At 40.3% G+C, this 26562-nt stretch overlaps 1 protein-coding gene across 1 annotated transcript; it reads right to left on the minus strand.

Moving 5' to 3' along the window:
- Nucleotides 1–10192: 10192 nt before the first annotated feature.
- Nucleotides 10193–22486, minus strand: DR1 (down-regulator of transcription 1). Its single transcript, XM_015820239.1, has 3 exons — nucleotides 22267–22486; nucleotides 17775–17938; nucleotides 10193–12154 (listed from the first exon to the last, which is right to left on the minus strand). Exons 1-3 carry the CDS (start codon nucleotides 22484–22486, stop codon nucleotides 12008–12010), a joined length of 531 nt encoding a protein of 176 aa, XP_015675725.1. The 3' UTR covers nucleotides 10193–12007.
- Between the last annotated feature and the right edge of the window lie 4076 nt (nucleotides 22487–26562).

Here is a 26562-nt window from a genome sequence, read left to right on the forward strand (position 1 = left end):
GAGGAAAAGTTTTGCCTTTAGACTCTTTGCATTTCTGCATACTGAGCTGGAGTAAATCTCATAAAGTAAGGAATGCAAAATAAGAACATTAGTAACTTGGGAGGAAGATTTACTAAGAAAAACAACACACTTTGCTGACCAATTAAAGGAAGTATGCACAGGGGAAAGCTAAATTCCCTAGAAGGCCATACGTTAGGTGCGGAGAGTGTGACAAGCCAGTGTGACTCCCCACAAATAAACAGGTTCAGGACCAAAACATATCTCTGAATGCACTAAAGAAACAGAACAGAAGACCCAGGGTAATTTCATTAATGTCTTTGCTTATTTAATTCTTAATTCCTTGCTGCATCTCCTTTGCTCTTCGAAGCATTCTTAAATAAGTTTTTCTCGCACCATTGCTCTCTTCCTCCTGCTGAAAAGAACATTATGTGGCATCTCTGTGCTTGCTGTTGGTTTCTTCTGTGGGTCTGCTGTCTCTCTCATCATTTGCCTAACCTTTCCACTTGGGCTGTTCCCATCTGAGCCTAAACAAGTTCGCTGTTCAAGATTTTCAAGGGCTGGTTATCACCAGGATACACACTGATTAGTTCTTTTCTGAGTTGACATTGTTTGGCAACTCTGTGTTTATAGTGGCACAATGCTTACGTCCTTTCATGTGATGCTGATGGCTCCGGTTTGCAGTACAAGCAGTGAAGAGGAAATTGTACAAGTGCTCCACCAACCCACCCCTTCCCCATACGTATTGGATCCCTTGTTTCCCTTCCTCCTTTATAGACCACAACAATTATTTAAAGGGGTATGAAAGGGTAAGGAAAGTTTCACCTGGAAGAGGGGAGGGCGGAAGGAAAATATCATTTCATCTTCCCAGAGAACCTTTGCTGATGAGTCATGACTTACACAAAGAGAAGCTTACATTCCTGATCAAACAGTTCCTAGATGTTTCCTGCTGATAAAAAAAAAATTGAGATTCAAGAAACTGGAAGTGCCTTGTTTATTAGCTTGAATTACGGTCATTACTTAATCCAAAATACGGGTGTTGCAATTTCTGAAGCTAGGCTAGACTTTCCCAATGTGCTGCTACTCCTCTATATTGGACTGTCATTCAGCTCTCAAAACTGCATAGATTATTTCAGCAAAGCTGAAATAGTCCCAGCGTATTGTTATTTCCCCCCAAATGCCAAGGGGATGTGCACAGTCAAATATACAATATTCTCTTTGAAATGCAGAGTTTTTATTAAACTGTTCCTCTCTCGCCTGTTACCAGAGGGAAGGTCTCCCTCACAACAACAGGTAACAGGTACATTAAAGGGGATTTACTGTCTGATATCACCTCAGCCATTCAAATAAAGCTAGCACACAAAGCTAGCCACCGTGATTGTGATTCAGTGCTTTTAGTTCCTGTTTTAGCAGATAAGCCCTTGATTCAGTTACTTGGGACAACCTAAACAAAGAAAGGAGAAAAAGGCCTGTCCCCCAGGCTCAATCAAGAGAGTCAATCTTTTGACCAAAACTGCTGCCAACTTATTTGACCTGTACTTTATCTGATAGGCCAAGCTGATCAAGGCAAGGCTAATTCCCCTCCCCTCTTCTTCCCATTAGAATTAACTCTCTCACCCACAACTAGTTGTTCAGTTGCCCTGCCAGCAGCAAATGACCCAACTCTTATAATTCTAATCCAAAACAGTCAAAGGTGGTATCAGCAAACTAAATTTCTCCCCCTTCTAACATGATGGTAGGATGTGGGAAACGAATCTCTTGCTACCAAGCACAAGATTGGAGACCAGGCCCAAGCCTTTGATGAGCAGGAGTATGAAGGACATCTTGAAAGAGACATAGGAAGGGTTGGCCACCACTGACTTGACCATCACTGAGTAGATGATTTGTCCATTATTTATTGATTTTTTCCCTTTCCAGAACATTTCTCAGTTCCATATGGAAAAAAAATCTGAATACGTTTTGAAATGATGTTTCCTTTGCCTGTAATTTCATTCTCCCGTGACAGGTTAAAATGGCATGAATTCCACTACCATAGCAACAGTGTGTGACTGGATTCAACATATGGTATAGAATTGCTCCATTAATTCATTAAAATTATTACCTGGCTTAATGCACCTAATATTTTAGAATAGTCTTTCAATAGTAATTACCCATCATGATATTACGGCTTTGCTGTTAACCACCGGTAATAAAAATGAAAAATTATTTCAAGATTAAACATTCCTAAACGCTATATAGTATGATTCCGCATTTCAAAAGAAGATGCAGTAAATTATTGTATTTACCTTGACAGCCACCTAGTGGTAAAGATGGAACATTTTTTGTTTAAAAAAAAATAGTTACATACAATATATACCAGTGATGGTGAACCTTTTAGAGACCAAGTGCCCAAAAACTGGCCCCGCCCCACTCCACCCCCTGCCCCACTCCCTGCGCCACCCTGCCTGCCCACAGGGCCACTCACCACCTCCAGGGCCCGCTGCAGATCACCCAGGCAGCCCAGCAGCGCCATGGCAGCCACACCCTCTGCCCGCGCCCTGCAGCATCAACTGTGCGGGTTGGGGCGTGAGGGCAGAGTCTTGTCTACGCTGCCTGGCTGCCATGTCCTTGGCTGCGCTGCTCCGCGTGGGCCACGCTCAGGGGCGACTCTCCTGCTGGTGAGGAAAGGGTCGCGGGCAAAGGCAAGGCTTGGGCAACGGCATGTGTGCCCACAGAGAGGGCTCCGAGTGCCGCCTCTGGCACCCGTGTCATAGGTTCGCCACCACTGATATATACTGTACAACAGAAAAATTTTCCAATTGTATGAGAGAATTGGATTGGAAAGCAGCCAACTTATTTTTAGTATTTTTGGTAGCTTGATAAATTACTGGTGCCATAGTATTAGTGGCACAGGTAAAAATACAGAAAGTGTGTTTTTTGATAGCTGTGACTGAACCTCCAATTCTCTTGGAAAGCAGATCTGATGAGCTTCCTTCTGGGCCAGAGCTACAAAAAATCTTAATTGTTATTAATATGTCTTTTCTATGTAGCAACTGCTACTCTTTCCAAAACCAAACTGTTCCAGTGATCAGGCTCTAGGCTTATGCAGCATCTAACATCTCTGAAATAAAAGTACAATGGATTTACAGGGTCTCAAGACAGAGAGCGTATAAGTCAACACGTCTCCCTAACCATTGCTTTGCATGGTACAGGTCCCCGACTAACAACCAGAATTGGGACAGGAATTTCTGTGGCTAAGTCACATGGTTAAGTGAGTCATGCCCAATTTTATGATCCTTTTTGCTGCAATCATTAAGTCAATCAAGTGCCCGGATTTTGATCACAAGACTGTGGGGATATACTGTGTCAGTTGTAAGTGCGAGGACAGATCCCTTTTTTTCAGCACAGTCAGCTTGAAATGGTGGATAAACAAATGGTCCTAAGTCAAGGATTACTTGTATGTTTCAGAAGATCTATAGAAGCAAGGGAGAGAATATTGTTTTACTGTTGCTCCAAACATCTAAAACAAAACAAGTCAGTTTTTTAAAAAAATGAACTGGAATATTTTGAATATGTTAGTTAAATGGACTCAGCCATCTGGTAGAATGAAGAAAATAGTGAAAATATTGCCTTTGCCAACTCAGCTTTTCACTATAATTCACTGAATTATATTAATACAAAGAGAATCAGAACTTCTTGTTTATCATAAGCAGCAATATTGAAATGGTCCAAGTGACACAGGCGCTACATTTCCTCGGTACCACAATACTGGCTGCATTGATTTTGCATACAGTTTAATCAATGCAACATTTAACACAAATATTTTGAGATTACATCTGGAAAGTTTATTGCCCTTACTATGTTACTACAATTTGTTATGTTGTAATTTGCGGTTGAAACTAGTCTTAAAATATACACAAAGTAAGAGAACGTGAAGAATTTGTCCAACATCCTTTAAAAGAGAACATGAGAACATGGTTAATGCATTAACCTTGTGAACTCTTAAGCCTCCTCCTTCCGTTATATATTCAAGATGGACAGTATTTAATATTTATTTGTTATGTATATGTAGGGATGTGGGTCTATACATATGTTGTATATAGTATGTTTTAAGTGTGTGTCATGTATGTGTTTTATTTTGAGAGCGGGCAACTAAATTTCATTTTTGATGTGTGCCATTGTGCCCAAAGTAAAAAAAAAATGACAATAAAGATTATCTTCTTTTCTTATCTTATCTTATCTCTTATCATCTTATCTTATCTTGAACATGAAGAATTTGTCCAACATCCCTGAAAAAAATATAGCTCAACAACCATGTTTCTTTCTATCCAAATGAATTTTTTTTTTAATTTTAGAAATATTTGAATGGTACCTTCATTCTAAAAAATATCTTAGAGAAATATGATCAAAAGTCTTCAATGAATGGCAATTATAAAAAAAAATCCTGAACGAAATTGTTAATTAAACACCAATGAGAAGCTACTGTACTCACCGTCTGCAGGTTTCTAGCCTGATGCCTTTACTATTACACCACTCTGTTTGTATCCCACTTTTATTATTTTTACTAGTAACTCAAGGCAGTGAGCATAACTTCCTCCTGTTATTTTCTCCACAACAACCACCCTGTGAGGTGGGTTGGGTTGAAAGAGAGTAACTGGCCCAGCTGGCTTTCATGGGTAAGGGGGAACTAGAACTCCCAATCTCCCAATTTCTGCTCTGGAGCCTTGATCACTAGACCAAACTGGCTCTGGTTACCTTTGTTTATCTGCCCTTTCAGGATAGTGCAATGGTCGAGAATACCATGTAAACTAAATAAGTGAGCATATTGGATGGGGATATTTGGACATGAATTGCACAGAAATTTCTTAAGATTTACTGAAATGAACTGGGTTACAGAAATTTCAGCAGCTAGACTGTTTCTGACCTTTACAGTACGACACTATATGCATAAACTGTGTCGAATGGGCCCCATCCACCCTGGCTGGTATCCCAGCCATCCTTGCAATTAAAAACTAACATAGGCTTATGATGGCCTGATCCAGATCAGAGTTACAACGTGCTGAAGAAAAAAAAGCATAATCCTTCTAGCTATCTCATTTTGGGGAAGGGAGGTTTAAAAAGATGCAAGAAGCATGGAAATACTGCTGCCTCATTTTCTGGCTGACAGCGGCATAACCATAAAACATTCCTGAATCCAGATGACAGGCAGAGCCAAACACAAACCGTAGATGTAGATTGTGGCTCAGGGTCTCCACTGTAATTGCAATTTTTACCAGGGTTCAGATGATGGGCAAATCCAACCACAATATGCCTTAGCACGTTGGGCAATTGATCCTGCACGACCCTGTATTTTGAGTGATGGGGTGAAATAGGTTCAAATGTTGAATCAAGCGTGACATTTATTGGATGATATCGGCCTGTTCCTTTTCATTAGAATATCTGAAAGGTTGATAGAAGGGTTATGTGTGCCATTATTGAGCTCCTTTGAGAAAACAAGGGACTATAAATGGCAATTAAATAATTAAACAATAAACTTCAGCACCCTTCCATTTTATCAAATAACTGGCCACGGCATTTACTGGGTAAAGCTAGACATTTACTGCGTAAAGCTGTTACATAATCTCAAATCATATATGCTTCTGAAGATCTGTGTCTTGAGTAATAATGGGCAATCTGCAGAACAACTGGATGAACTTGTCACCCAGAGTTAGAAGGTAGATACACTTCAAAAAAACCTCTTATTAACTCATTTTGCAGCTTTTTAATTCTTTTTTGTAACACGTCTCCTTTTATGACAAATGTACTCCCACAAGTATCTTTCAAATGTGAAAACTTTAAACAGCATAAAATACTACCATGTAAAATAACCTAGTTTAGGATCCATGGCAAGTATCAGCCAGTTATAGCCAATTCATTCATCCTCTTTCTGTCCTTCAATTTTTCTTGTCTTGAGCAGTCATTCCACATTTCTTTGTTGCCAAGAATGTTCAATTTTGATTCTCTCTCTCTCACACACACATACAGAGAGAGAGAGAGAGAGAGAGAGAGAATTGCAAATTATATAATTTCCATGAGTTTGCTGATGCCACTATTTTTTTAATGTAGAAGATGCAGTTTTCTCATCCTTACTCAGAGAATATTGCTTTCTTTATGGTAAGAAACCATCACAGAAACAAGCAGAGAAAAAGTCAGATTAATCTATTAACTATTGCATGCAATCTTTGCTTTTGTAGAGAGTAATGAAGGTGGCCTTCATAGACATACTCATGAATTGTTACTTAGGCAAAGAGAACTGAAACATTCTTAAAGTCCTGGGAGCAAGATAATATTTGGAAGTAGCTCATTTGAAGTAAAGCACAATCAGATTTGCCAGATTTATATGGCTTCCCAGCTCGCAACAGGTGACTCCAGTTGGCTTATAACATTAAAAAAAACCACCATATAAAAACCATACCAACAACAACTCGATCAGGTCAATCAATTGATCGACTCCATTTCCATTTGTGGTCCCCAGGCCTGCTGATAAAACTGTGTCTTCAGGGCCTTTTGGAAAAGCCACAGGATTGGGGGGACCTCATACCTCTGGAGGAATGATGGTTCATAGGGAAGGAGCCACTATGGAGAAGGTCCTTTTTTTGTGGTCCTGCTAGGTTTACATCCCTGATAGATGGCATCTATAATATACCCTGCCTTCCTGTCCATCAGGAGAGATGTAATGGGGGATCGGTGACCCTTCAAACAGCATGGCCTCAAGCCATGTAGTGCTTTAAAAGTGATAACCAGACCTTAAATTGTATCCAGAAGCAGATTGGCAGCCAGTGCAGCTCCTGCAACAGAGGTGACATGAGCACAAGTCTACGCTAACACAAAACTCTGGGCTACTGCATTCTGAACCAACTGAATATATAGCTTGAGCTATAGTTGGGACTTTCCATGTTTCAACTATTTGCTGTTATAGGAAATCTTAAGAGGTTCAGATCAATAAAGTAACTGCTCACTAAGCTACAGTTGTAGCTTGCGCATGATGAATAGGCTGTCAGACTTGTTTGCCACAGCACAACCTACAATTTTGCAGGCTATTGCTCAACCTATTTTGAGGTTTGCAAGATTGCAAAACAATTGCCTCTTTTTAGTGTGAATGAGTCATTATCAGCAAAATATGGCACCATCCTTAACTCCGCCCTATCTGGATCTCTCTCCCTATGAAAAGTGTCCTGCAGAATTATCCTCAAGACTGGACTATAATCTAGCCCCAGAACCCTTACTACTTGCCCAGAAGCACTAAACTTCACGCCCAAAGATTTCAGTATTAAGAATTACCCTGTCTTGCTGACAATCACTTGTGCATAGACACTGGGAAATACCTTTTCCAATGCCTCCTTTGTAAAGATCTAAACTGTTCCTAAAATTGAGTACCGTACCCTTGGTTTTATTAGGAGGGAACTGATTTGCCTCTTTCAACCGGAATTCCAGGAAGCAGAAATTAAGGTAGGAAAAAAAAAGATACCATCAGATCTTCTTTGGCCTTCATATAAAAACAGTTTCTTCCCAAATGGGAACTAAAAAACCGAATTATGCAAAAGCAATCTCCTACTTGGCATTGGAATGAAAGGATTAAAAAAAAGGGGACCTGAAAAATCATCTGCAATAGTTCCATAGATCAAAGAACCCAGTTCATTGGGAGGCGCGTGGCTAACAAATACAAACAAACAAAAGTATTTTTATACCTGACCAATTAGCTATACTTACGTTACGTAGATCTGGTGTCTTCTTAAGTACAGGTAGTCCTTGGTTACAACCATTCGTTTAGTGACTGATCTTACAATGGCACTGAAAAAAGTGACTTATGACTTTTTTCCCCACACTTACGACCATTGCAGCATTTCCCCCCCCCCGTGGTCACATGATCAAAATTCGAACATTTGGCAACTGTATTTATGACCGTTGCAGTGTCCTGGAGGGGGGGGTCACGTGACCACCTTTTACCACCTGACAAGTCAGTGGGGAAGCCAGATTTACTTAACAACTGTGTTACAAACTTAAGTGCCGTGATTCACTTAACAACTGTGTCAAGAACGGTCATCAAATGGGGCAACATTCACTTAACCATGGTTTTGCTTAGCAACATAAATTTTTGGACTCAATTGTAGTCATAAGTCGAGGACTACCTATAGGCAGGAACCTGTGTATTCCTCCAAAAAGTTTTAAAGGATATCTGAATTCTGCATTTGTGCGTATCCCCATGGGGGGGGGAGGGGGCTGTAGGCTGCCCTTTGCCCTTTTTTGTCCCAGAATGCTAGTTGTAATCAAGACTCTATAAAAATTGCCAATGATTTAGTTTCCAATTTCAAATTTAATTCTAAACAGCTATTTTGTCCTGCTTTTCCTGCTTTTGTTGTTTTTACGAGACAAAATTGGCAAAACTCTAAAATAATGGCTTAAAATATATTTCACCTATTATATTTCTTCCCCAAACCTGGACTGGTCAGTGATCATAATGGCGTTCCCTGCCTTAGGTTAGACAACTCCTGGTCTAATTTTGTGGAAAGGTCTCATTTCTTCTCCCATACATTTGGTACTAGACAGCTCAGGACACCTTGAAAGCTCGCATTGTACCTGTGTTATTCGAGTTAAAGGTGTTGTCTAGTTTTGTCCCACCCCCGCTTGCCCATTAATAAAAGGAACTTAGTTGGCCACAATTGATTCACTGTCTTTGGGATATATAATAAATCCTGGTCTTATATTTGGGCTATCATCTAGGTACTTGACCAAGTTTCTGCCTCTTGTTTCAACAGTACTGTAGGATTAAGCGCTCCCAATTAATTTGCTGTTTGTGCACCATTTTTGACAAACTAAGTGGAGTGCTGCCAGAAGTAAGATGTCTGACAGAAAATACAAACTTGTGGAAAATGAAAATGATGGAAAATGATTATAGAAAGTATTTCTATATTTAAGGGACTTGTCAATTTATATTTTATTGGAAATACGTATTTTTATAACATAGCTGTTCGAGCACGTACATAGGAAGTTGAAAGATATGCCAGCAAAATTTGTATTTTGGTTCTTCTTTTAACAATACTGCACTTGATCTTACCAAAAGGCTGATAAGCGAAAAATTTGATTCCTGTATTTAGTTTCTGCTGACTAAACGTAATTGGCATTGCTTGCTTAATTTTGGAAAGTTATAAAAATATTAATACAATTCTCTCTCCACCAATATTCGTGAATCAATCATGGAGAAGTAACTGATTTATCATTGTACAGCCAACCATCTCTAAAACATTCAATGTCTGAGTAGAACAGACATGTCAAACTCACGGGACAATTTTGCCATTGCTGGCAATGGGGTGGGCGGGGTTTCTGCGTGATGCGTCCGGCCCACGGGCTGGCAATTTGACACCCCTGGAGTAGAAGGAATTTCTCTTATTACACAAAATAGAAAGCTCCTGCTGAGGAAGTATCTGTGTATGAATGTGCTGGGTCACATCAAGTACCTTGTAAAATAGTTAGTTTTTAAAATGTTGAAATAATTGATATATTTTCACAAACTCCCCAAATGAAAGCAACAAGGTTCTTTACCGGTGACCTAAATTGATGAACAAAAATACAAGGGGTGCAATCAGAAGGGATTAGAGTTAAGTCCTTGACTTGGGACCACAGTTGAGCCCCAAATTTATGTTGCTAAGTGAGACGTTTGTTAAGTGAGTTTTGCCCCATTTTACAACCTTTCCTACCACAGTTGTTAAGTGAACCACTGCAGCTGTTAAAATTAGTAACTTGGTTGTTAAGTGAATCGGGCTTCCCCATTGACTTTGCTTGTCAGAAGGTTGCAAAAGGGGATCACATCATCCTGGGACGCTGCAACCGTCATGAGTCAGTTGCCAACTGTCTGAATTTTGATCGCCATGGGGATGCTGCAAAGTTCGTAAGCGTGAAAAATGGTCAAAAATCATGTTTTTCCAATGACGTAACTTTGAACGGTCACTAAATGAACTATTGTACGTTGTGGACTACCTGTACATTTGGGGGAAGAGTGATTAAGAGAAAATTACATGATCAGTGAAGGACTGGCCCGAATAAAAGACCTCTTCTGAACATCTCTTTGGTTACTTCATCCTTGCTATAAAAAAGTTGCATAATTCCTCCAAATATGAATGGTGTCAAGCTTCTCTGTGACATTAGCTGAAAAAGCTGAACATTCAAGCATTAAATATAAAAACACATTTGAATTTTATTGCTTGAGGAATACAGCATATGAAAAAGCACAAGAATGTCCAAAGGAAAAGTTGCAAGGATTCAAACTTATGATACATGCCAGATGCAGTAAAATATTAACCTGAACTCTGCATCAGAAAAGAAAATATTTTTGCTTAAAAAAAATGTTTCATTTAAAACAGGAAGAGTAAGGGTATCATAGTACAGATTAGAAAAGCCAACACTGCACATTAACATGGTTTCATTAGCCTAGTGTTTCTACCTTTGGTACATCAACCTTCATGACAACTAGATCTTGTCCCAATACTTAACAGGTTGAACCCATCTTTTTTTTCCCCAGCTTAACATTCAAACTAACATATTTCTCAATAACCAGTGTATAAATAATGATGCAAGTTAATTCACGAGAAGCCCCTTAAAATTTAAATTGCAGTCAGGCCTTTTATTCGACATGTCGTATTTAGTCCTCTGCTTCGCAGATAGGATGGTTTTTGCCTTTCAGTTGCATATTTCTATAACCATCAACATCTTATCGCTTTAAAAATGTTCGATGTATCCATATGCAAGACCTGACACTGCACCTTTCCTCGACAAAAAAGTACCAGAAAAATATGAGGTTCTTTTTTTTCAAGTATATTGTCAAATTGTAAATAGCTAAGTACTGCTCTTTTTCTAAAAAAAAATCTCACCCTAAGATATTCCTCATTCAGGTTTTGTTGACCAGCCTAAACTTTCAAGCCACCAAACTAAACTTTGCAATTAAATTGTTATTTAGTCCCCTATTTGAACGTAGAAGCCATCGGTTTGACAAGATAAAACTTCTCTATTGGTAGACTAACCTGAAAAACTGTTAACATTGTGCTGACAACACTTTAATAATCAGAACTAAATAAAGATTCCTTTGACAGTGAGCATGCTCATTAATTCCAATGTTTGCTTTCATAGTCCTATTTAATTAAGCATTCCTATCAAACAGAATTAAAAACAAATCTGTTCTTCCAAATTTTACTTTTCCTTCAAATAACATGTGCATTAATATGCTTAAACCACGCTTGTAACCCCATCTACTGTTAAAATTAAACAGCTTTTAAACAAGAACCATTTTAATTCTCCAAATTGGGGAACATTTGAAATGAAATACCTGTTTTGCTCAGAACACTGAATCAATATTATAATAAAGTTCTGGGTTTTTTTTTTAATTTTATTTTTTACCCCATTACAAAAAAAAACAAAACATGTAGCTGTACAACGGCTATTAAACATACATTTTTCTAGTTTGGCAAAAATGTATAATTTCTCAGATTGGTGATATTAAGCAATGTTATTTATTGCCATGTATCTCTTTCCTTATTTAAAAGACAAAGAATTCAAAGTACACTGAACCCTTTGCTTTTTCTCCCCAAAGCAGTCTAAATGCCTGCTCTATTTCAAAAACACAAATTAAAAATGTTTACACAAGATTCTATGGTTAAAAGGGAAGAGAGATGCAAGTGTGAATGTAGAGTTTCTGTATAAATTCTGCTATAGTTTATAAACATTATTGTAACACTGTTGATCAAATAAATGACGGACAGCTGTCTAAAATTCCCATAAACACCATTAAAAATCCAAGGTTGATATGATACTGAACCTTAAGTCCTCAAAAAGTTCAAAAAGACGGTTTCGACATGTACAGCACACAACAGCGGACGTCCTTAAAATACCAACGGCTGGTCCAAGGTGAAGACACAAGTTACAGGCAAGCATTCGTGTCACTGGTTTCGTTGTGCAGGAAAACTATTTCTTGGTGAGGACTGAAAGCTCAGCCTGGGACATGTCAGATGTCGTCGTCATCATCTTCATCTTGAGAAGATCCTGCCTGGTTGATCGCACTGGCAGAGGCAGCAGCAAGCTGGGCTTGTTGAGCAGCTTGCTGCATCTGAAGCCACTCCTGCTGGGCCAGCTCTGCCTGCTGTTGTCTAGCCTAGGAAGGTAAAGCAAGACGTTTAGAATGAATTGAGGCACTGCCCGTCCATCTCTATACGCCTACCAGCTGTGAAGGGGGGGATTACATAACTTTTAGCCAGGCAGTGATAGAAGCTTTTCCTCTAAAACAGAGGTCCCCAACCTTTTGGGAAGCAGGGACCGGTTCCGTGGAGAGAGATTTTTCCACGGACCGCAGGATGCATGGTTTTGTGTGCTGCCTGCATCCCGCGGATGGGGCTTTGCTTGTTCGTGCGGACCGGTTGCTGGCATGCTGCGGCCTGGTACTGCTCCACGGACTGGGGGTTGGGGACCCCTGCTCTAAAACAGTAACTTTGGGATATCAAGCCTGTTTTGCTTGTCAACCTACTTATCTATTACAGTTTGGAGGCTCTCCCACTCCTGATGACTCTGGGTGGTTTACAGTAAAGAAAAATTAGAATAATATAAAAAAAAGATTCACATCCAGCCTGAAGATAGGCATACAAGCAAAAACCCCATCCAACAGGGGTTCCACTTTCAACCTACTGCAAGGCATGGGAGGATAATCAGGTCTTCACACAGTAACTTCCCAAACATTATCTAGGTAGTTGTCACCAGGATCAAACGGGAGGCACTTCTCACTCCTTTCGAATGCTCATCCCGGCACCGGGATACTTAGCCGAAAGAGAAGTAATGTTTTTATTTATATCCATCGGAGAAAATGGGATTATAAGAGTTGGCAGGCATACAATGGAGAATACACATTGAAAGGAATGTGCTACTGCTGTTTGTCTAGCATGCTCTTTGAGCCCCACACTGCTTGGGATAAACAAAAGTTGAAGGTGTGAAAGCAATTAAAATCTTATCCGTTACAGGCAGCAGCTGCAAGCAGGCTAATTAAGGTCACAGAACTGAGTTTGTTAACTTAGGGTTAGCACTTTTTAGAAACAAGCTCACTGCAGAGAAAAACAACTCAAGAAGAGTTTGCTTAGGCAATTGCTTGCTCTATAAGAGGGAAAAAGGAAAATAAAAGTGGGTCAAGTACAGAATGAATACTAACTGTGATAGCAAACACATCAGAGAGGGGGGGGAGGTACTGCAAAGGTTGTAAATATGGGCATTTATCACAAATTTATGTTTTCACTACCATTATAACTTCAAACTGAGGCAGTTGGTTAAGCAAGGTCTACCTGTAGATGACATTAATGCATTCTTTATTTTAGATCATTGTTGATTTTAGAAAGAACTGGCATAGTCATACTCCATTTTGTATCAGGGCAGCAGCTGTGGTCAATAGTATTAAGTAAATGAGGGTTCAGATAACTAACAATCTGACTTGGTCTCTTCATACTTTATCTTTAGTGAAGCATGCAAACCAGCGTTTGCATTTCCTGCATTGAATTTAGAAAACACATCTTTTTCCTTCTGCCCAGGCTACTTTTTACAGAGGCATGCCTGAGAGCGTTTTAACAAACTGCATCACTGTTTGGTTTGGTGGTAGCAGTGCCTCAGATAGAAGGCCCATATAGCTGAGAAGATTATAGGAAGCTCACTTCCCCTTATTCAGGATACTGCTTATAAGTGCTATGTGCTTAGAGCTCAAAGCATTGTTAAAAGACCCCACATACCCATTTCATGGTCTGTTTCTCCCCTCTAGAAGGAGGTTTCAAAGTATTTATAGCAGAACTACTAGATTCTGTAACAGCTTTGTTCCTTATGCCATCCGTCTTGTAAATTCGCAGGATTCTTTTTTTCGCCAGGTATATGTATACATTTGAACTAGACTTGTGATGTTTTGTGTGTCGTATACGTATATGTGGGTATATGCATAATGGTATTTTTTTGAGAGCTGAATGCAACAAAATTTCATTTTAATTATGCTGATTAATGTACATTTAAGGTAACAATAAAGATTCTATTCTACTCTACTCTATTCTCTTCTCTGCATATAAATACATTATGTATACCTCGAAGTTGCTGAGCTGTATGTAACTATGTTGGCATGTAAGATAGACTCTAGATTAGAGATTTTAGCTTTCATAGAACGCTTGGGGCAGAACTAGACTTTTGTTGTACTTCTGGCTTACTGGCCAAACTGTACCAAAATTGACTAGTACTGCCATTATTGACAGCAGAAAATGTTTCAAGGGTCAAAGATATAATTAGAGATAGTAAACCAGTCCATTCTTCCTCTAAGCAGGTACTAAATGTTTTATGTGAAGGCCGCAATATCAGTATCTATGGCAATGACCATGACATATAGATTGTGATTTAGAATATAAAATGACAAATAGCACGAATTAAAAAAAGGAAATAAAAGAAACAGATATTTGTGTGTCAAAGAAATTAAGAAAAAGTGAAAGAATGTAATAAATCTGAATGTGATCTGATTTTGTGGAACAGTTGTATATGTGTAAGGAAATGAAGGTGTAGATTTAAATATGAATGTATTGGCTAAAATGTATGTCAGAAAGTACAACCTGATATTATTTAGGTTGTCATGGGTGAGTATGAAAGTACAGTAAAAGTGTACAGATTAGGAATAGCTGCATATTATATTCCACTGGAAGGAGATAGTGGAAGAATCAGAGATGAGTTTACAAGGGAATTGTACAACACACTTAATGAATGCAATCCAGGTCAACAATTATTCTATTAGATGATATGAATGGGAAGATGAGAATGAGGTAAGAAAGAACAGATGAAGTGATTTGGCCATTTGCACTCCAAGATGAATGAGACTTGTGATTGCTTGATGAGCACCTGCTTAGCAATGACCTTGTCTCAATTATATAAATTACTTACATGACAAAGGTATTAATGCAAATCTAAGGGCACAATTAATTATGTATGAGATTGAGAGAAGTAGTGAAAAATAAAAGGGTAATCTGAATGTGGGACAGATCATTTTTCAGTAGCGTGAAGAGTGGAACTAAGGAAAAAAAAAAAAAAAGACCTGGAAGAATTGAGAATAAAATTAGTGCAGAATAAGACAGTATGAGTTCTGAATAATTTCCAATTAGAATGAATGAAATATGATCTTAAGCAAAGATTAATGTTTCAGGGTGCTACAGAAGTTATGAAGTTATCTAATGTGAAGTATAAAAAAGGATGCAGGGTAATGTGGATGAGGGAAAGACGTGTTTAACACAATAACTGCTGCAAAAGTTGAAGATGACAAAAGGATATTGTGTTATGCATACAGAAAGAAAAAAAAAGATATTTTCAAAGAATGTTACCAGAGAGAGAGCAAAGAATGGCAAAAATTAAAAGAGACAGACTCAGTTGTTATCGGAGCATGATATAAACCAAAGAGACAGGAAAATTGGGATGGAAATAAAAACAAATGTTTGGGAAGTGGGTAAAGAGGCCTAAAAAAGCACCTTCTTTGTTCACCAAAGACGGGGAAATGGAGAAATGTTAAGACATGCAAATGCTAACTTGGTATGTTATAAGTATCTTATAAATACCATTTACAAGTTGTACCTTATAAGTATGTAAGAGCCTTTTAGGTTCAACTCATTATATGTGTAGAGTTACCGCCTCAAGGGCCGCCAAAGCCCAGGCCCTCCTAGCCCACCCCCTTTAGTCTCACTCACAGCTGCGCTCTCAAACGTTGGCAACAATGTCCTTTTAGTGGGAACTCACGCAGAGTGAAGAGATGACAGGTTCTCGTCATCGAGGGGTTCATAGGAACAAAGATGACCCGCCCCAACCACAACAGTCAGTGCGTGACAGTACTTAGCAGCCCCAGGCAGTCATGGCAGTAATAGTCAGTAGTTTATAGTAGCCGTTTCGGACGCAAAAGGGGTGGGAAAATTCTCCGGCTCCAGGCAGCAACGGGGAACGTGAACGAGGGTGGCCGATGCTCCGCAGCCACAGCTCGCCCGGCAGAGGCAGCTCCCCACACTGTCCACACTCACACCGGTAGTAGTAAGCAAAGTTCGGGTGGCCGTTGGTCTCCGGAACCACAGCGACCAGCCTCTCCTTTCCTTCTGTCAATGTTCGTAGTCCCAGGTCTCTCTATGGCAATTCCCCTTCCCTCCCTCCCTTTATTGTTAAAATCTGAATCTAACACTCCAGCAAACTTTCTCTCTGCCTACTCTCTCTCCTCCCTCCACTTAAGATATTCCCCCCCTGCGAAGGAAGCAATAAAACTCCGCTCTCACTCTCTTTTTCCTTCCCTCTCCTTTAGAGAGAGGGAATCAGCTAAAACCCTCAAACTCCTCTTCGGCTTCACCTGGTCTCTCCCCGGCTACAGCAACAACCACCCCACCCCCCTTTCTCCTTTTCCTTTTCTCTTCTTCCGCCCGATCCATGCCCGCTGCGCCCAAACCGGCCGCAGCTGTCCGAGCCTCCACCTCCTTCCCTCCGGCCAGGCTCCCGCAAAGCCTCTCAGCCAGCTCCTCTACATATGGAAGTGAGAACTGTATATAAACAGAAACATAAAAGCAAGCTGAATTCCACTTCAGTGTAAACAGAATACTGAAGAAAAGCAGGAGTAAGTGCTGAATGAATGTGGACTAAGTACAAAAGTGAATAAAGTTGATGAAAGTCAGCTAGGCTGGCAGAGTAAAGGGCCTTGGAATACTTGCACCACACTGCTGGGTTAGGCTAGCTGGGAGGCCTTGGGGCTGGGAGTGGGTCAACTAGCATCTGATGGGATCTGGTTAACGACAGCAACAGAAAATGCTGGGATTGCCATTGCTAAGCGATACACTCACATGACGTCGAGCTTTACGACTGCATCACTTAGCAATGGAAATTCTCAAGGATTTACTTGTATGATACATTAACAAGGTGGAAAACTAGAACAAGAGATAGATTTCACTTTATGAAAATTACAAGCTTGCAGATTTCCTTCCAATATCTGAAAAAGTCAGCTATGCAATAGCCTTACTATGAGTATTTACATATTTTTGTTTAGACTGAAAGTCCAAATTCTACTAAACTTTTACTTATGCATATCCATTTTCATCTATTATATACTAAGCAGATCTTACCCAGAAGATGCCTAAGTCATTTCTAAGACATAGTCTAAGATTACAACAAGAGAAAGCAAAAAAGAAGGAAAGGAAAAAAAATGGGTCTTTTGAAATGGCAAGTAGCCAAATCTGGCCAATCTGGCAGGTATGCATTTCGAAGGCTATCAAGCTTGAAGCAAGCCGATCCATTTTCATTAAAGGTGACATTTATTTACAGAAATATAGACAAAATCAGAGCCATAATGGTATGCACTGAAGAAGCTGGACTGGAATTAGGGGAGACCTAAAGTCTACTCCACCTTCAGCCATTGAAGTTCTCTGAGTCACTTTGGGCTAGTAACTCCCTTTTTTACCCTAGGCCAGGGGTGTCAAACTGCCGGCCCGTGGGCCGGTTGCATCATGCAAAGGCCGCGCCCACTCAAGCCCCGGCAATGCAAAAAAAGTTGCGATACGTCGCAACACTTCACGTGACGCGGCGAGTTTGACACCCGTGCCCTAGGCACTTCAAAGTATTGTTGCAGAGAAAAACTGAGGAAGGAAATGCTAGTGTACCTTGAGCTCCTGGAGGAAAAGCAGGATGTTGATGTTAATTACTTCTATTAATTAATCAAAAATGTTACGGTGTGCAGTGTTCATATTGTTTTCCCCACTTACTTTTGCAAATAACTCTTGTTGCTGCCTTAGGAGTTCTTCTTCAGGAATGCCACTGTTTTCCAAACGGGAATTAGCCTTTCTTCTTTTTAGTGCTACAGTTTTGCATTCTTGTAAGACTTCTTTTACCTCACTGATATAGGAGCCAAATCCCAAGCTTTCTAATGCTAGGAATAAAAAAAAAAATCACGACTGATTAAAGTCAAATAATTTTAGATAAAAAAATAGCAATCTAGCATAACCAGCAGTCTGCAAATGAATATAAAACGATGAGTGTATTTTTATTGGTCACATAATATTTATAAGTCATAAAGCAAAATCTTTATGTTGATAGTCTTTTAAGAAATAACAAAAAAAAGTTGGGGTGAAATCCCTTTATTGATATAAAACCTTTGGATATAAATGGAGGAATAAGGAGAGAGCCAACTTCCACCGATAAAAAGGCACACCAACTGAGTACAATCTATCATAAATATTTCACTTGAAGCTAATCTCTATGTAAACAACTGTGTCCATTTCCTATACTGTTCTTAAAACTTCCTGACAGTTAGAATAATTAACCAGTGGAACAACCTGCCTCCAGAAGCGGTGAATGCTCCAACACTGGAAGTCTTTAAGAAGAGTTTGGACAGCCATTTGTCTGAAATGGTATAGGGTTTCCTGCCTGAGCAGGGGGTTGGACTAGATGACCTCCAAGGTCCCTTCCAACATCATCATCATCATCATCATCATCATTATTATATCTCCAGTAAACTGTCACACACATATAACTATTCATATATACACTTTATATATTTCTATAGATGGGTAGTCCTCAACTAACGACAACTGGGACCAGAATTTCTGTTGCTAACCAAGGTGATTGTTAAGTGAGTCACACCCAATTTTATGCCTTTTTTTTGACACAGCTGTTAAGCAAATCAGTGCACCTGTTAAATGATTACTCTGGTGTTTAAGTGAATCAGGCAGTCATTGAGCAAATCCAGCTTTTTACCCACTGCCTTTCCTTCCCATAAAGCTGGGAAGGTCATAAATGGCGATTACATGACTCCAAAACTGTCATAAATACATATCAGTTGCCAAGCCCCTGAATTTTGAACACACGTGACCATGGGGATGCTACGAAGGTTGTAAGTGGGAGGACTGGTTGTAACTTTTTTCAGTGCCATTGTAACTGTGAATGGTCGCTAATCAAATAGTTGTAAGAAGACTACCTCTATTTTGCAAAATATTGATTAAATCCAAAGCTTATCTGGGACGGATTGAATCATTTGTATCTCATTACATTGACATATACGTAGATTCAATACTAATGCGAGGTTAGGTATTTTGATGCTTATTTCATAACATTTGATCAACAATGTTGAATCCACATTAGACAAGATTCCATACTGCATCATCAGGGTAATTCATAACAAAGGGGAAAAAAATCTTTCATATGAACCCAACCCATTCCTGTGATTTTTAAAAATAATACAGTCTTAGAATTGTTCTAAATACCAGCAAGAGTTATCTCTTCTCTCATACAATGATCTATTCAGATAGGTTTGGCTTTCTCAAGAATTTTGCTTTGATGCTGCCGCACTGTTGACAAAAAAGATATAGACCTCATCAAAGAGTGAAACTACTTTGCAAGTCCAGAATAAATATTTTCTTAATTTGTGCAGAAACATTTAAAGTTCATGATGTGCTAACGGCTGAATCTGTTGTTCTTTAAAAAAACCCAATGACTTCTTTTAATTTTGCATCGTTTCACTTTTCCAGAGGTTTAAGAACCAATAAATATATACTTTTTGGTTGATTAGGCTAGAGATATTGTACATTTTGTCAAACTACTAAAAACCCTCAACTGCTGAATGAGAAAAATATCACTAACTTCTATGCTTGCAATGTCATGCCTATCATTTTAAACCAAATGCAGTAAATAAGTAAAAATAAAAGAAAGTTCAAGGACTCACAAAAAATGTAAATATGTTAAGTTCCTCTGTTAATGAACTACTGGCAGCCAGACGAGATCAATTTATAGTAACTTTGATTAGTCCAGGAAAACAAATATTTAAGATACTTATTTGCACCATTCATTTGGTACCTCCCTACCTGCTTCTTTGCACATCATTTTCCTTGTCCCTCACAGCCAAAAGAATGAGAATCCCCAGTGTACCATAAAAGCATGAGTTTAAGCTTAGTCTAATACAGGCATGTCAAACTGCCGGCCCACGGGCTGGATGCATCACGACAAAACCACGCCCACCACATTGCCGGCAATGGGGAAAAAGTTGTGATACGTCACGCGACGTCATGAGTTTGACAAGCCTGGTCTAATACAACAGGGAGAAATCCTGGGACTTTGAACCACATAAACACTCATAAAACCAAATATTATTTAACCAGAAATGGGAGGGCAAAGAGAAAAGAGACATAGCCAGTTTAACGTTGGCCTTGGCCTATGCAAACATTGGGTCTGAGGTAAGAAGGCTTCTGTGTATAGATACATTGTTATTAGAATAGAATTAGAATAGAGCAGAGCTGGAAGGGACCTTGGAGGTCTTCTAGTCCAGCCCCCTGCTCAAGCAGGAGAACCTGGACAAAGTTAATTCCAAAGAGTTATCACTGCAGAGGAACAGGTAGACAATGTTAAGATGAATCAGAATTCAGTTATTTTGCTAGTCAGGCCAGCAAAGTGTGCTAAGTCTTGGGCATGCATATATTGAATGGGATGTTAGTTTCAACCTTGGGTAACTACGGTATATGCAAATCTATGAGCAAAACTGAACAGTCACTATTTGTTACATGCCAGAGCTTAACCAAAATACACACATCATTCTGTGACAGGATGCTGAAATGTGCATGTTTTTATCCATTTCTCAATTTGGGGGACCATATACCAGTCTCAGCTGGAAAAGTTGATACTGTGGAAGTCCTAACCTTAGAATCATTCTACGTGATTCTAATAGTCTAAACTTCTATGTCTTGCATTTCTTTGTGCTTCTTGACAGCTGTAAACAAAGTGAATTATACAAGGCAGTCTTTAAATTTGTGTACTATAGAAAATATTTTTTGAGGGAGAAGGGTGGTTCAAAAATGTGATAAATAAATAAAAAATATTTTCTTAAAATAAAATATTGATTAGATTTAATACCAATAGTACAGAACTTTCAACACGCATCCCACAGAATTATAGAATTGGAAGAGACCATAAAAACCATCTAAGCCAATTGTTTGCTATGTGCAGGAAAATCAGCTAAATCATCCTTGAGGTGTGGCTGTCATCTATTCAAGTCATGGTTTTGATAGAATAACATGATGTCAAACAAGTATATAAGAAAGCCAAGAACCAGTTATGGGAGAGTCTGTCTGCTTGCAAGCCTTCCATGCTATTAAGCTGATCTCTATAAGGAAAAAAAAATGCTGGTCTGTTGATGTAGCACAGCGGAATTACTCTCATTTTTGCAGCTTTTTCATTTTCTATTCTTAAAGCAACAAACCTGTCTTGATTCTGAAAGTAGTATTATCAAAAACCAGCTGAATGAAACCAAGACCTTGGTTATGACTTTCACTGTTGTCTTCTGTTCACTAAATACAATGTAGAAGCCAACATAATCATTCCTTTTTGAAAAGTTAATAACACAATTAAGAATTAATCATCTACTCAAAGCTGTCATGTGAGAATCAGCAAAGAACCATGATTAACATTCTTTGACTAGGATCCTTCAAGTTTCATAAAAAGGTAAACAAAAGAGAACAAGAGAACAAAACTGTTTTTAGAAAGTTAGAGGAAACAATTATAATTAGCCTTCTTCTCAAATAGAAAACATGCCTGTTTTTTTTTAACATAAATATTTGTTCAGCCTCATATAGCCTTTTTTTTTTCTTTTAGATCATCCCCAAAGCAATAAATATTACAGCCTTGCATAAAAATCAGTAGTGCCTCCCTTTTTCCAATTGCAAAATTTACTACTGCTACAGAATTCTACACAGGCATTTCATTTTTTAAAATATGCTGATTTAGAATTAAGCTGACATCTGCAAAGTGCCTCTTTTATGCAAATTACACTACAACAATTAAAGAGGTACAAAACTTTCCAGATAAACAGCTCCTGCCTGTTACCTGTTATTTCTGCTGTTACCAAGTTGCCGGAAGGGATGGAATATGCAATGAACTAGCTTTAATAGGGAGCAGAGGCAGACACTGAAGTGCAGATGAGTATCTCAGGCAAGTATAGCAAGTATATTTTAAATGCAAGTGATGGGCTAATTAATGGGGAAAGGGTTGGGGGGGGATGAAGGGCATACTTTCAGCGTATTAAAAATGATAAGGGCTAATGGGAAAAAAGGATGGGGAGACGAAGGGCATACTTTCGGCGCATTAAAAGTTATAGCTTAATGGATTCTAACGATCACAACAAAGGAAAATTAAAATATCCTCTTAAAGATCAAGGCGGAGGAGGAGTTTCAGGGTGTGTGTGAAACAAGCAGGCCGGGCGAAGGTTCTTGCCTTGGATAACATGCTCGGGAGAGATGGTTTTCTTCTCCGACTTGTTGCAGATCTCGTTCGCCTCGGAGGAGATGAGGTGGATGAACTCGGTGCAGCAGTTCACAACCAGCTCCCGGGCATCGTTGGCCACTCGCACGTTCGGCAGCGTCTCCTTGATCATCTTATTGATCGCCGCCCGTGGGATGGTCAAATCGTCGTCGTTGCCGGAAGAAGAAGCCATTCTGGATCGATCGGGTGGACTCGGTAAAGAAACACCCGACTGGACCAGATTCGGGAGGCGGCCGGAATGACCCAGGAAAGGAAACGGGAAGCCACAAGACGCCGGGAAGGCGCGACGGCCGCAGCGATGCAAGAGGGTCGCCCTCCGCGCCGCCCTGTGCGTCCAGAAAGGGGTTCCTTGAGCCCGGGCGGAAGGCGCCGCCAAACTCCTTCTCGAGTGCCCGAGTCACAGCGACGACAACCATCAGCGCTGCCTCCGCCACATCCCTCCGGGCTCTTCTGCTGCTGTCGCTGCCGCTACCGGAACGCAAGGAAACACCTCCTGGCCCCGCCTCGTCGGCGAACCTCCCCCGGCCACGCAGAGCCGGCAACCCGTCTCTTCGGGCTCCTTCGCCAGACGCGCAACGCAGCGCCAAGAACAAGGAGAGAACTTGCGACAGACGACCAACCCAGGCGGCGGCGGCGGCGGTGGCGGCGCACGCCACTTCCACCGGAAGCGCTTCCTCGTGGCCCGCCTTAGTTCCGCTTCCGCCTTAGAACGGAAACGAGGACGTTCGCCTTTTTTTTAACGGGCGGGCAATACTTCAGCGCGAGGGTTTTTTTTTTTTTTTTAGGTGGTGGCGCGCGGTCCGAGAACGCTCAGTTTCTCTTTCATTTTTGTTGTTGTTGAGGTAACGTTTGGCGCGTGAATTCCCCAGACGGGTATAGGAGTATTACGCATGCGCAGTGACATTGGATTGCTTGTGGCTCTGGACTACGGGCATTTTTAAGCTCTTGATGCTTTCTGAATTGAGTCGTTTGTTTGCAGATGTTTCCTTAGCCAACTAGATAATGTCATCAGTGCGTGTGGGGTTTAATGCCTGCTAGTTCTGATGTGCTTTTCCTTTTCTGTCACACACACATACGTACACGCAAATAGTCATATTCCTGCTCAGGTTTTGCCCTGTAACGCAGGGCTTTTCAACCAGTGGTACGGGTACCACCTGTGGTACATTGGCACCTGGCAGGTGGTACGCGACCATCCTAGAAAAGTGGTAGCGGGGGAGGGGAATGAGCTGAACCGGTGGCAGCACCGCACAAGCCTGAGTGAGAGACGGCTGGAGCTGCAGGGCTGTCAGGGCTGAGCGGAAGCGCCAGGATCAGTGACGCTTTCCAGCTGATCGGCGCTTCTTTGGGACTGTCAGGGCTCAGTGGAAGCGCCAGGATCAGCGCCAGGATCCAGCTGGAGCTCTGCGCTGATCCTGGTGCTTCTGCTGAGCTCTGAAGAAGCACCAATCAGCTGAAAAGCAGCACTGATCCTGGTGCTTCTGCTGAGCCCAGAAGAGGTGCCGATCAGCTGGAATGTTGCAACATCTCCGGGGTCTTGTGATTTACATTCAGATTCTTGGCAACTGATTCATATTTATGACGGTCACAGTATCCCGGGGTCATGTGAAGTGACCAAAACCTGCTGCAAGCACCCAGCAGGCAGAGGGAATAAAAACCAAACACTCCCCCCGCCCCACCCCCAATCCTCAACAGAAATGCGGACAACAAAAACCTTGGACAGGAGGAAGAGCGCCGCCGGGTGGGCAGGCAGGTGTCTTGCTCAGCTGTCTTTTTTGGGAGGGGTCATCAAGTTTTTGACACCTTGCTAAGCGACTGGTGGTACTCGGATATTGCCATATCCTAAAAGTGGTACAATGGGTGAAAAGGTTGAAAAGCCCTGCTGTAACGCACCGTTTTGTCCATTTAAAGTTTACAGGAAAGATTTTTAGTGGTAGATAATGCATTGTTGTTGTTAGTTGCGAAGTCGTGTCCGACCCATCGCGACCTCATAGTGCATATAGGTGCAGATCCAACTACACGAACTATGCTGTTGAGATGGGGCTTATATGGCAGCTTGACAGACTTCAAGAATAAAATAAGGGTGGCATAACAATAGGAAAAATGTTTTGTTTCAACTCTTAATAATGCAGCTGAATGTTATTTTCTGTTATATGTTACTGCACTGGGTGCAATTTCTTTTATAAGTAATTTAGAGTCATTCAGAAAATAGGTTGCTTTTTTGTAGAACTCTAATAATAGCTATTATACCTTTCCATTGATAGGCAAGAACCCAACATATATATTGGGGTTTTTGGTATTGCTTCAGTGCACCAAGGAAAAAAATCATCTAAAAGGGAACTAGAAATAACTTTCTTAGCTGCAGCTGTAAGAGATAACACTGCATCGGGTACAGCAGTATTCTCCAACCTTTCCAGCTTTGTGGACCAGCAGGGGGAGGAAGAGGGGATAGTTTCTTGCATGCATGCTGTACACTCAAACAAATGGACCTGCGCTTGCCTGTTGCTGGTGCAAGTGGAGCTGTGTGCACAATTGCCTACCACTTTTGCAACCCAGTTACAACGGGCTATGGCCCAGTACTTGGCCATGGCCAGGGGACTCCTGATGTACATACAGCTTTTTATAAGAGAAAGCCTTACTTTCCTCATGATCACAATTAGTACAATGTTTATTTCATGCCTTTTCTTCAGGTCAAAAGACATTCATTTATTCCCCAAAATATATGAGATAAGCTGAACTGGAAAAAAGTAGCTGGCTTGAAAATTCTATGCTAAACTACTGTGTCTAAGGGTAGATTTGAACCCAGATCTCTGTGGTTCTAATCCAGCACCATAGCCACTACACCACACTGACTCTTAGATCTCTTATGGCTGCAGTTGTTGTGATGTAACATTCAACGCAGGACATCATGGCTTACATGAAAATGACACATTATTTCAGGAGTCCCCAAATTTTTATCTGGAGAGCATATTAAGAATTTTGAAAGCACATCAACTGTTGTCAGAAATGTCCATCTTATTCATGAAAAGTTGTAGGTATTGTCAGATAGAAATAACTCATCTTTACAAACTTCTGAACAGGCATTCATGCAGGTTTTTTTTAAATTATGGGAGTTGCATACAAAATACTATTTTCCAGGTTCTTTCCATTGCATCAAATCCTTGCATCATCAAGAGATAGAATCTAAAATAAATACATGCAGGAAAAAATCAAGATGTTTCATAATTGTGGAATGAACTGGGAGACTTCGTGGCCAATTAAAACAGGAAATTATCCTTGTTTACTTTTCCCCATCGATATGAATGATCCTGGCAGGCGTGTGTGTGTCATTCTTTTGATCACGGTCATGCAATAATGTATGAGCTAATGGGGTATAGGTTTTATGTGCAGACAAATGCAAATGGCTATAAACTTCCATTCAGAATCCATGCATTGTATATATACAGTCCCATTTATCATTATGAGTAGCATTTTTAATGTAGAGTAAAGCAGTATTATATGATCTGTTTGGTTATAAATTACAGTTGCAAGAAAAAGTATGTGAACCCCTTGGGATAACACAGAGTTTTGCATGAATTGGTCATAAAATGTGCTCTGAACGTCATCTAAGTCACAACAATAGAAAAACACAGTCTGCTGAAAATAATAATGCACAAACATTACATGTTGCCATGGTTTAATTGAACATAACATGTAAACATTTACAGAGCAGGGAGGAAAAAGTATGTGAGCCCCTAGCCTAATGACGTCTCCAAGAGCTAATTGGAGCCAGGAGGGAGCCAACCTTGACTCCAATCAGTGTGATGATATTGGATGTGTTGCTGACAGCTGTCCTGCCCGTTAAAAACACACACCTGTTATGGGTTTATTGGTTTCAAGAAGCACTGTCTGATGTGAACCATGCCTCGCAGAAAAGAGCTCTCAGAAGACCTACGATCAAGAATTGTTGACTTGCATGAAGCTGGAAAGGGTTACAAAAGTATCTCCAAATGCCTTGATGTTCATGTGTCCACGGTAAGACAGACTGTCTACAAATGGAGAAAGTTTAGCAATGTTGCTACTCTCCCTAGGCGTGGTCGTCCTGTAAAAATGACTGCAAGAGCACAGCGCAGAATGCTTCTTGAGGTAAAGAAGAATCCTAGAGTGTCAGCTAAAGACCTACAGAAATCTCTGGCACATGCTAACATTTTTGTTGACACATCTACAATAAGTAAAACATTAAACAAGAATGGAGTACATGGGAGGACACCA

The sequence above is a fragment of the Protobothrops mucrosquamatus genome, unplaced genomic scaffold (assembly GCF_001527695.2).
Source record: "Protobothrops mucrosquamatus isolate PMUCROS unplaced genomic scaffold, P.Mucros_1.0 scaffold1098, whole genome shotgun sequence".
In the NCBI taxonomy this organism is placed as follows: domain Eukaryota; kingdom Metazoa; phylum Chordata; class Lepidosauria; order Squamata; family Viperidae; genus Protobothrops; species Protobothrops mucrosquamatus.

Bases quoted from the DNA above. Each gene is read 5' to 3' on its own strand.
- DR1 (XM_015820239.1), bottom strand. From the start codon at position 22,486: ATGGCTTCTTCTTCCGGCAACGACGACGATTTGACCATCCCACGGGCG. The intron at 17,939-22,266 runs GCAAGAACCTTC...TTTTATTCCTAG, and splicing joins TCCCGAGCATGTTATCCAAG to CATTAGAAAGCTTGGGATTT. The intron at 12,155-17,774 runs GTAAGTGGGGAA...TTACCTTCCTAG, and splicing joins AACAAGAGTTATTTGCAAAA to GCTAGACAACAGCAGGCAGA.